Source organism: Impatiens glandulifera, chromosome 1 (genome assembly GCF_907164915.1).
Source record: "Impatiens glandulifera chromosome 1, dImpGla2.1, whole genome shotgun sequence".
Taxonomy (NCBI): Eukaryota; Viridiplantae; Streptophyta; class Magnoliopsida; order Ericales; family Balsaminaceae; genus Impatiens; species Impatiens glandulifera.
In genome coordinates this window covers 152,450,158-152,462,381 of record NC_061862.1, presented here as the reverse complement: position 1 = coordinate 152,462,381, position 12,224 = coordinate 152,450,158, and the positions used below count along the sequence as shown (strand labels likewise).

Here is a 12,224-nt window from a genome sequence, read left to right as displayed (position 1 = left end):
AAACTTCAATTTCAAGGGCAGATGTACAATTGACAGAGCTTGCAAAGTACAATGCTTGTATGATGGCTCTATAGATGGAAAATGTATGTTTAGAGGAATTTGTTTTTGTCGGAGACATTGTTACCAGATAAATAATAGTCTTGTGAAATAAAAAAAATATTAAGATTTGAATAAAAGAAGTCTTTCATGTTTACTTAATTTTAAAATTAAGTTGTCATTTTGATTTTGATTTTTCTTAGTAAATATGTGAAGTACATAATTCATTGAATTAGAATGCTTAATTAAGTAAAAGAAATGGTTTTATAATCATAATAAAGTATCAATTTTCTTATTTAATCAATAATTCAAGTCTCATTCCTTTCCTAAAAAAATAAAAATAAAAAGACAAAAATAAAATATTTTGGTTTAGTTAATAAATATATTTTAATATATTATAAATATTAAAATGATAATTACAATATATGTGGGTATACATACTTTTTCTTCCTATTCTTTTATTTATAATTAATTATTTTTACTATTTTTTTCATATTTATTAGATAGGCTTATTATTTTAAACTTTTTTTTAATTTAATTTTTTAAAATCTTTTATTTTTTATTTTTTTTGATTTTTTAATAAATAATTTTATATATACATCAATAATTATATTTGTATTAATTATTTTATACTATATAATTATATATTAAATTTTAAAAATATTTTCACATTACTCTCTAAATAATTTTTACATATTGTTTCTAAATATTTATTATTTATATAATTAATTAAAAGAGTTTACATATATATCAAATATATATACATACACAAAATTATAAAACAAAATTATAAATTGAATTGAACAATCAAAAGTGATATCGTGATTAAAGTGTTTATATTTCAAACTTGAGACTATAGTTCGTATATTAGTCGGTGCAATTTTAGTTATAAATATTAAAATGATAATGTTTCTATATGTGGGTAAAATTTGAGAAATTAAAGGAATTGTAAAATTTTAGAAGAGTATGAATGTGAATTTGAGAGATTAAGAGAATGTTGGGTTCAAATTGAATCAAAATACATAAAATAAGAGTATAATCTAATCGACAATGACGAGTCAATTTGAGCAAAAATGCCCAAAGTGAGGAATAAACTCTACATAAGTTAACTCGAGTTTATTAAGTTTGTGTTTTATTTGAGTTTGACCAATATTTATTTATGTTTTATTACTTTATTGTTTACACTGTAAATATGTTATTGTTAAGGATTTATGAAAATAAGACAAAATTTTAAAAAGATAAACAGAGTGTGTGACAAAAATCTCTTTATTTTGTGTCTTTTCGTGTTCTTATTTTTTTCATAGATAGTTTCAAGTATGTCCGATTCGGAGATCTAAATCCTAAAATCAACGAACTTGTTTTTCTCACTTCAACTGCATATTTCACCGCCACCTTTCTACACGATAAAGAGATGACTGTTTCAGTTTAGATAATTATAAAATCGATTACCGGTATCTTGGTGGATTTTCTGGCCAATCATTTATATATTAATCTTAAAGAGGGTGACATGACCAGCTGAAACTGTTTTCCAAACTTTTCTCTAGAGTAATCTATGCTAAGTTTATTTGGATCATCAGAATATAATATTGCTTTATGTAAGTCAAATAAATTTTCAGCTACTAGATAGCATCATATCCCTGATTAATTCCCCAGAGATCCCATGATTAATTAGCTGCCATTTTAGTCATACATGAGTTTCATGAGCAAGAAGACTAGCGGCATGTGAAAATCTCCAATTTTTGAGACGTCTTGAGTTCGAGTCTGTCAGACGACAAATTTTACGTCTGGTTAAATAATTAAGTGCGTTTGCAGGCTATGTATTTACTCTCTTATGGCCACACAATGCTATTATTATGACAATTAAAAAGGTGTCTTCTATAAAACCAGTGGAGGTGGTTAGTGAACTAATTGATCTTCTTACGGATATCCGAGCTAATTAACGCTATATTTTAGGTTACGTTTGTTGGTTGATGATATTTTTTTCTTATATTTTATTGTTGCTATCAAATGATTAATTTCGTTTTCTTTCAAGTATATTTAGTGACAAATAAATACTTGTATTTTTATATTGTTTTTGTTGTTATTATTTAACCACTATCATTTAATTATATTAATGTTGAATTTAACTTTATATATATATAATATTATGATAAACTTCTAAATATATAGAACCTTAAGTCATTATTTTTGCATTCTATATTTTTTTTTATGAATGACATAAACTTATACAGAAAAAATATCTTCTTTATCTATCATTATCTGGATGAAAACTTCATCATTGTGTGCAACATGTAGAATAAGACAAGGAAAATAAATATTCACATAAAATATCTGCCAATAATTGAGATCAGGATGAGTTTTAAATTCCAAAATGAATTTCTGGAATCAAAGTTCATCGTTCTTTTATACTCACTGTTTGTAAATGGATTCATCAATGAAAACAACTTAGAAAACTCGAGTATTGAAATTGAGATTTATTTCCAAAATCTTTTTAAATTAGCATAAAGAATTATATTGAACTAAGCTTAAAGAACAATTTGTGCATTCAGAGCGCAGATGAATTCGATATCAACCAAATAAGGGAAAATTTGATGTTCAAAACCTTTATTTCCTTTTACAACTCAAGCTTCCTTTTTTCAAATCATATCAATTTACGTCTATGGACTCTTTCAATCATTGATCTAAGTTAAGCAAATTTGACTATTTTTGTCGCGATTTAATCATATTAAGATGTCATTAGTTTGGCTTTATTTTCTTCCTTCAAATCATATCAATTTATTGATCTAAGTCAGACAGATCTGACTATTTTTGTTGCGATTTAATCACATTTGCGTCATTGTGTTTGGGCGGTCTGTTAGCGTCCTAGCTAACGGGGCGTTACTAAATCCGGTGCGATGCACGCGCGCTTCTCCTCGGCTACAACATGCTACGCGGAGCGCTCTGATGTGTTGGATGCGATTCCAGATGGACGCGGTTTCTGCTGCAGCCAATTTTCCCATTCTGGACCACACTAGATTCCTAATTTATTTTTGTTTTAAAAACTTTAAGGGTTTGTTTGAAATTATTTTTTTTCACCTTTGGCTTATTTTTTATCTTTTTTAAATAAACAAAATATTAAAATAAATATAGAAAATATTTTATCATTTTTTAATCAATCTTTTATATATATATTTTTAGGCTTAAATAAATAATTATTTTAGATGAAATGCCTACAAAAACTCATTCTAAATTATTTATTTTTCTCTTATTTTTTTTTAAAGTATCTTAAGATAAATGGGTACAACATTATCCCAAATAATTTTATTTCTATTATTTCGACCACTTTTCTTTATTAATTAGGCTTTAATTATCACAATAATTAGTCTAATTAATTGTTTTAATTGATTTGGTTGTTATGGGGTTAATTATTTAAATTTTATTTATTTAAAAATAAGTCAAAATAATCATCTTAATATTATAAATTGGAGTGTGTATTTTTAGTATTTACCGTAGTGATTAAAAAAAACAAAATAAAAAATAAAAATTTCAAACTCATCATCTTAATGATATGAATTCATGTATTCTACTATTGAGTTATTAATTACACAACAAATATTCATATGACAATGAACCTAAACTAAAATATTATCGTAAGCTCCTCTATTAAAACAAAATATATTTATTCACTATTTTATTGTTGGAGATGATCAAAGAAATGTCCTTTCATTTTACATATATTATCAACATACATACTAATACTTTTAATTATTGTAAATCCGTTAATACAAACTGGCATTACATGAATTAGGTTTTCATTACAAAAGATAGACAAACAGGCCTGCAACCAATTTTAGTTAGTCCCGAACCATATAGTGCTGTAACGGGTCTTTCCCTTCTCGGACATCGGTTAAATACGAGATATAAAATTCCTTAAAGACAAAATTTTTAAACAAAGGTGCAGTCTTGGTTGTGTCAACCAGTTTTTTTGATGGCTCAATGTGATCTTCAAGTGAAGGAAATATGAAATTGGCAATAGTAGTCCTTGCTTTTTCCGAATTGGTCACCACTCTATGAACCCCACTCTTCAACTTCCCATTACTAATAATCTACATTATCAATCATTAATACAAAAACAAAATTAAAAATAGGAAAATATTGAATTTCTGTATTTTTTTTTTAATGCAGAAATAGAACCACACTCAGGATCAAGACTGACCATTTTTGACCCGACAAGAAAACACGACCCGATTAAACAAAATAAGTTAGGGTAATGTATATTTTGGTCAAGTCGATCTGCCACCCCAATAACAATTTTCCCACTCACTCATTTTATTTCGTAGATATTCTGCAAATGAGTTTGTGATTTTATTTCATTATTCTTCTTTTCTGTATGTCGTCATTTTAATCTAAAATAGACGTGATATTAATTAAATCGGGTTGGGTTTTAGTTGAGTGAGGTCAATCGGGTTGGGCTGAGTTCGGATCAATTACAAATAAATAGGTCAAGTTTAGGCAAGGAATTTTGACCCGAAATACTAAACATGTCATGATCAGGTTATTATCGCTCCACCAGCTAACATCTAAACTCGAATCCATCAACTCAAACCTGACTTAAATTGACAACCCTAATCACACTCCAAAGTAATTTTATTTTATTCAAACCCATGACTTTTAAGGAAATGAGTTTATGTGCTCAGCTATTGAAATATGAATCTCCACACTCCAAATTCGTTACCTCCACTTCAATTTAATTGGTTCTAAAAGAATCGAACCTATACCATTTAACATTTGCCTCTATCAATAAACTTATGTTAATTATATATAAATACCTCGAAGATGTAACCGATGTTGACCACAAAGGCATTAGAAATTGGTGGAATAGAAAACCATTGTTGATCCTTATAAACCTGGAGACCAGGAACTTGACCTTGGTTGAGAAGTGTGAGTATGTGTGGATCACAGTGCTTAGGCAATCCTAGGACCAACGTTGGATCAGGACATTTTGGATAATGATTCAGAATCAACAACTGTTCAAGACTCACTAATTCCTTCATATATCCAATTTCAAGTCCCAATCCTTCGCAAATTAGATCAAGAATCAACAATAGCGTTTCTCTAACTTCAACCACATATTTCCCTGCCACCTCTCTACACAAACAAATATGATCAACAAATTCAAACATTTTGATAAATCAAAATAAACAATACCTGTATCTGGGTGGATTTGTTGGCCAATCATTGATATGATCTTGAAGAGGATAACATGGTTGCTGAAAATTTTCTCTCCAATAATGAACCTTCTCTTTAGCATAATCAATACTCATCTTCATTCTACAAAGTTTAGATTGATCATCAGAATATAACTCTGCTTTATCTTCCATTGGTAGGGCAAAGAATTCTTCAGCTACTAACATCATATCTGTAGTTAAGTCCTCTGAAACTCCATGATTAATTAACTGGAAGAATCCGTAATCTTGAGAAGCCTTCAAGATTTGGTTGATGAGTTCAGTTCTTTGAGAGGAGAGGAATTGAAGATCGATGATTGGAATTGAATGATCACATGAGGGGGCTATTAGATTATCATCTGGTCTTTCTCCGGGTGGAAAAATGTAAGATTTTGGAACACTCTCTACTTTGCTCCAGTTTGATATCATCTTGATTTCTCTCTCTCAAACACTCTGTTTTTTTGTGGTGTATCTATACTGGGTTAGATGATATGTCATAAGATATTTATTACTTCATTGAACCATCATTTTCATACTACTCCATGTCCATGGTGATGCCACCTATTCCTATTTCATCTATAATTATATAACATGTGTAATCCTAATCACTCACATGTTAAATTATATATATAGATAGATATATGCGTCTCATTTAATATTTGCCACTCTTTGCATTATCCAGACTATTTAGAGAAATGTGAAGCACCTTCGTGATATTTTTTGGTTATTTGGATCATGTTCGGGATTACGTTTTAATTTGAGTAAGTCTTATATTTTCTTTTTTAATTCAGTTTCAGGAGAAAAATTAGATTGGCGTGTATTATGGGATTTTAAATTTGAACTTTTTCATATATGAATCTCGGGCTCCCTCTATGAGAGAATTATGTGTAAATTTTTATGTGATTGTGTAAATTATATGATGTCTCTATTTGTCATCTCTAAGTCTGTGGCCGTGACGATGGAGAGAATTATGAGTAAATTCTTATGTGATCGTCTTATTCCTCATTTTCTCATTTAGTGAGTTGGATAAGGTTAAATTAAAAAAAGAGCAAGGGAATGAGAATCCGCAATCTTGTTCCTTAATAAAGCCTTATTATCCAAATGGTGTAGTTGATTTACACCTGAGCAAGATAGTATTTTGGCTAAATTGATTAAATATAAATATGGTCAGGCTAAGTCTGATTGGTTCACCAAAATTTTTTATAGACATGTGGGTTGCAACATTTCGGGTGGTATTTATGCCATGTGGAAGGTTTATCGGGAACATTCGATTTTTATTGTGATGGAAGTTCGATTAGTTTTTGGGACGACACTTAGTGTGATGGTATATGTTTGGCGAAGGTTTTCCCCGAGCTTGCTTCTATCTCTATTTATAGAGATTCATCGGTCAAAGATATGTTTGACATTCGATCTAGTGGTTTTGCTAATCGTATCAGATATAGAAGAAAATTAAACAGTGAGGAAAGCATGTCCAATGATTGACTTTTATTAATGGTTAAAAATAAGAGATTAAACCCGTCTTCTCGAGATTCTATGCGGTGGCGTGATCTGAATAACTTTCATGTGGGACATTGTTACACTTTGTTCAATAAGGTTAGCCCGATTGATCTTTGTTGGAAAATATATATTGGAGTCTAAGATGCATACTAAGATCTCCTTTTTAGGTTGGAGTGTTATTCACGGTAGAATTATCACTGACGATAGATGTATGATAAAATATATGATTATTGTGAGTCGTTGTCGTATGTGTTATAAAGAGGTTGAGACAACTTCTAATCTACTTTACATTGTCATGAAAGGAAATAAATATGTACAATCAATCTTGAAAGGTTTTGAACATCAATTTTTCCTTTTCATTCTGTTGGTGTAGAATTCATCCGCGATCAGAAATGTTTTTTTTTAGGAATATCTAATTAACTTTACAAAATTTATTATAAGTGTAGACTTCATAACTAACACATTTGATATCGTTATTATAATGATATTATAAATGATTCTTGACGGTGTATTCTAGTCGTTAAATGTTCTCTGATTTTTTTAAGCCATATAGTTTATCAAAAAAATAACAGAGATATAGTGTTTCAAAGACAAAATTAAATATTGGTGTAAGCATTTTAGACTTACATTTTTTTTCAACAATATCCCAAAAATATATAATATTATACTATTAAAAATTTAATAGTTCAAGCTGCTAGATATAGACAAATTGAAATATAAAATATATATATATATATATATATATATATATTCTAGTGGGCATTAAAATTCAATGACAAAGAAGAAAAGTGAGGGACGGAACAAGCTTTGTCCCTTCTTTGAGCCACATTATCATTAAATTCAACAATATTTTATTTATTATCCTCCACTGTCCCATTATAGAAATTCATCCAAAAAAACAGTTTTCTCAAAGAGATAAGTTAAGATGATATCAAATTGGAGCAAAGTAAAGAGTGTTCCAAAATCCTACATTTTCCCAGTCGGAGAAAGACCAGACGATAATATAATAGCCCCCTTTTGTAATTCAATCCCAATCATCGATCTTCAATCCCTCTCCTCTCAAAGAACTGAAATCATCAACCAAATCTTGAAGGCTTCTCAAGATTATGGATTCTTCCAGGTACTTATTATCATCATCATCATCTTCTTCTTCTTCATGAAACTCATGTATAACTAAAATGACAGCTGATTAATCATGGGATATCTGGGGAATTAATAAGGGATATGATGCTAGTAGCTGAAGAATTATTTGATCTACCAACAGAAGATAAAGCAAGATTATATTCTGATGATCCAAATAAACTTTGTAGAATGAAGATGAGTATTGATTATGCTAAAGAGAAGGTTCATTATTGGAGAGAAAATTTTCAGCAACCCTGTCATCCTCTTCAAGATTATATCAATGATTGGCCAACAAATCCACCAAGATACAGGTAATCGATCTTATAAATATGTAATTGAAACAGGGTATTTCAGTAATCTCTGTATCTTGTAGAGAGGTGGCAGGGAGATATGCAGTTGAAGTGAGAAAAGCAAGCTTATTGATTCTTGATTTAATTTGTGAGGGATTGGGACTTGATAATGGGTATTTGAAGGAGAATTTCAGTCATCAACAATTGTTGACTGTAAATCATTACCCAAAATGCCCTGATCCAAGTTTGGTTCTTGGATTGCCAAGCCATTGTGATCCACACATGATCACATTTCTGAACCAGGGTCAAATTCCTGGTCTTCAAGTTTACAAGGATCAACAATGGTTTTATGTTGAGCCAATTCCGAATGCTTTTGTGGTCAATATTGGTTATACTTTGGAGGTTAGGTTAAAACATCATTTCATTATGATTTCATATTTGTGTTAACCCATGAGGTTTAATTGATGATCATGATGATGATGTAGATAATAAGTAATGGGAAGTTGAAGAGTGGGGTTCATAGAGTGGTGACCAATTCGGATAAAGCTAGGACGACTGTTGTGAACTTCATATTTCCTTCACTTGAAACCCACATTGAACCGGCAAAGAAGCTGGTCCATGGCAGCAAGAATGGATCACCTTTGTTTAAAGATTTCATCTTTAAGGATTTCTTCGTCTCCTATTTAACTGATATTCGAAATGGGAATGACCCGTTACATCAATACATAATTCGAAGCTAGACCCATTTACCTCCACGAGAGTCATTAGGTTTGGCCGGTTCAATTCATTTTGATTTGGACGATTCAATGATTTTTGTTATGTTTCCTTAGTGGGTATTTTAATAAGTATTGATTAAACCATACATCTTAAACTATCGACCCTAAATTAAAATAATTTATTTTTGTTTTTTCTTATTTTTTGTATGAAAGGAAATAAGATTTGAATTATTGATTAAGAATGAAAATTAATAATTTATTATTGTGATTATAAAACCCTTATTTTTACTTAATTAACAACTCAAATTAATTATATATTACAGAAAATTCAAAATAACAATTTAATTTTAAAATTAAGTAAATAAGAAAGACTTATCTATTCAAAATTTAATATATTTTTTATTTCACATAGATGGTTATTATAACCGAAGTGATCATGCAAAAGCACAATCCAGCTCTACATCTCCCACTTGGAGCACCTTTTGTACTTTGCAAACTTTGTCAAATGTACACATATCTTTGAAATTGGTGCTTATAAAGGCACAAATCTTAGACAGTAATAAATCGTTCTCTGTAAAATAAATAGTCAATCAATCTTGTTTTAGTATTAATTTTAATTGTATATATTGAATAAACTTACTAGTAATAAGAAGAAATAATAAGAAACTAAAATTGAAAAATAGTTTATTCATGCTAACTAATATTAATGACAAGTATTAACGATATCTGTGGATATATGAAATATATTGTAAGAGTGTGAGTTGATCTAAGAATGAGATGAACTATTGAAAGGATAAAAATTATTTCAATATCAATCAATTTATCTCTAGTCAATGTTAATCTAAATATAGATTTCTATAATATAAGAAAAAGTGATTGTAATCTATTAATTAAAGTTTAAAAATTATATATATATATATATATATATATATATATATATATATATATATATATATATATATATATACCATTAGAAATTTTTAGGATCGAATTACAAAGAAAGTCTGAAGAGGGACAACCTCTGTGTTAAGGATAATAGAAATGCCTATCAACCAATTATAATACTTAACTTCAATTTAAAGTTCCAAAATGTCCAACATGCATGCCAAAAACGGTGGCTAAATAGGACCAAACAGGAACACAAAATTAAAGTACAATTTTATAAAAGGGATCGACATTTCAAATCCATGCCAGATGTCCATTCAAGCTTCTAAGATAAGCTTTAATTTTTTATTAATTACTCTTTTTTATTTTTTTTTATTTTATGAAGGGTAGTTAGCGGTCATGATCAACACCTAATTTGATTAGCCTATTAGGCTTGACATTTAAAGCAAATAATTAAATACGTAGTAAGATTTGGAACGTACCTAGGAATGAAGGATAAACACACTGTCCTCCAAACTTTTATTGATGATGCTTCAAATTTATTACAACTGGATGATTGTGCTAGAGAGTACAATAGAGAGAGAGTACAATACAGATTTTAGGGGTCGTTTTCGCCTCCCCTTTCAACCCAACATAAACAACTATTTATAGTAAAACATTTAAATAAAAGTTAAAAACTTGAACAGTGATTTCCAGGATTCCCGGGATAAGTTTTTTCCGCAAATTACGGATTTTGTCTTCTTCTTCTGCAAACAGTACCTCCCGGGATTCCCGAGATAAGTTTTTTCCGCATCTTTCGGATCTTGTTTCTCTTTAAATTTTGAACTGGCTGGATGATGATGATCCAACGTCTTTTTTTTGAAAATTTTTCAACCAAGGTGTCTTTGATTGCTTCGAAAATGTCTTCAATGGCGACGTCACTTTGAGCGTCTTGAAGATAATCGGATGCCATAGTTGAATCTGATTTGTTTGATTTATTATCATCTTCAAATTTAGACATAAAGTCTTTCTTCATTTCTTCAATATATGCAGATATCATCTGACTTTTTGATAAGTTCTCTGACCTCATTCGAAATTTTTTGGAGATATAATCAAACGGGGACGGTGCTTCCGCTACTTGTCGTTTTTCTTCATACATACTTATTTGCTGGTGTAGGAGGTCCATTGTCTCCTTCCCGAATCGCTCCTTTGTTTCCTGATCTATTCTCATCATCTTATCCCAAAATTTATAAAATGATGACCTAAATAGACAGGGAATGCCTGTTTTGGTATAACCAAATTCAGGAATCCATCTCCAGATCCATGGAATGGAAAATTCAGTAAAAAAGAAACTTGAAGCTATTCCGTCAATATATAAATTAGCTTCTTGTTTTTGCAGAAGCTGGGGAGATACATTGCTCCATTTATCAAATAGGACCTTGATTTCTTCTGGTAAAATCTTTGGGCAGGGACCAAAACAGTAAAACCAGTCTATGAACCAATGGGGAATATCACCTCTATAGACATTTGCACATACCTTGATGAACCAGAAATGTTTATATTTATTATTCTCATAATATAGTGCCTTAGTAAAGGCATCACAATAATCCCAATAATTAAATTTGATTGTTGTCGTTTTATTAAACGATAATTTTCTTTCTTTCATTGGGGATATTCCCCAATCTTCCAACGAAATTGTCTTTTTTATTATTATTTTGCTGAAATTATAAATTTCTTTGTTTGTCCCAGAGAAATGTGATATTTCACATGACCCACTTTGAATAAGTATTTGCTCGTAAAATATCCGAGTCTTGTAAGTCCTTGACGGAGTGGATGTATTATCTAAATACCTCTGCATTATTGAAAATAACACCCAAACTCTAAATGAGCCTGAACCGACAATGTAGAAGAGAAGGACATCAAATGGAGGAATGAGCCATGGACAATATATATATATTTTTTAATTATAAATTAAAGTTTTGACTTTCAATTTAATTAAAATATATTTTTAACATGTCATGCTATTGCTATTATTCTTTCGTTAAATTATTTAAATAATAAATTAAAATATTTTTTTATTTTATATATGTTAGAATAAAGAGAAAGAGATTGTATTGAATGATATATATTGAATTATATAAGTTATGTAGACATTACATTAAGCTTATAAGGAAACTAATAATATAATATAATATTGATATAATATAATATACTAATGATATTATCACAATTTATAATATTGTGATAATATCTTACATATATATTATCTTATATTCTAATATCCCTCCTCAAACTCAAGATGGAAAACGCTTGATCGATTTGAGGTTGAAGACAAAATAATGAAATGTTGATGTTGTATTCTTCAAGCTTCAAAAACTCGTGAGCTCCATCCAGTTAAAGGATGGCAGTGTGTTGACGGATAAACCAACAAAGAGGTAGAATCTCATGGGAATAGAATGTTGGGGTGAAACAACAACCGAATGAACTCCGAAGTT

General features: G+C 29.6%; 2 protein-coding genes across 2 annotated transcripts; one reads left to right on the top strand and one right to left on the bottom strand.

The window, feature by feature from the left end:
* Positions 1–3,678: 3,678 nt before the first annotated feature.
* On the bottom strand, positions 3,679–5,726 carry LOC124915766 (protein DOWNY MILDEW RESISTANCE 6-like). Its single transcript, XM_047456533.1, has 3 exons — positions 5,224–5,726; positions 4,845–5,163; positions 3,679–4,121 (listed from the first exon to the last, which is right to left on the bottom strand). The coding sequence occupies exons 1-3, from the start codon at positions 5,667–5,669 to the stop codon at positions 3,870–3,872; spliced, it is 1,017 nt and encodes a 338-aa protein (XP_047312489.1). The 5' UTR covers positions 5,670–5,726; the 3' UTR covers positions 3,679–3,869.
* Positions 5,727–7,616: 1,890 nt separating this feature from the next.
* LOC124915761 (protein DOWNY MILDEW RESISTANCE 6-like) lies at positions 7,617–9,025 on the top strand. The gene is made up of 4 exons (XM_047456528.1): positions 7,617–7,857; positions 7,923–8,170; positions 8,233–8,551; positions 8,635–9,025. The coding sequence occupies exons 1-4, from the start codon at positions 7,663–7,665 to the stop codon at positions 8,887–8,889; spliced, it is 1,017 nt and encodes a 338-aa protein (XP_047312484.1). The 5' UTR covers positions 7,617–7,662; the 3' UTR covers positions 8,890–9,025.
* The last annotated feature ends 3,199 nt before the right edge of the window (positions 9,026–12,224 follow it).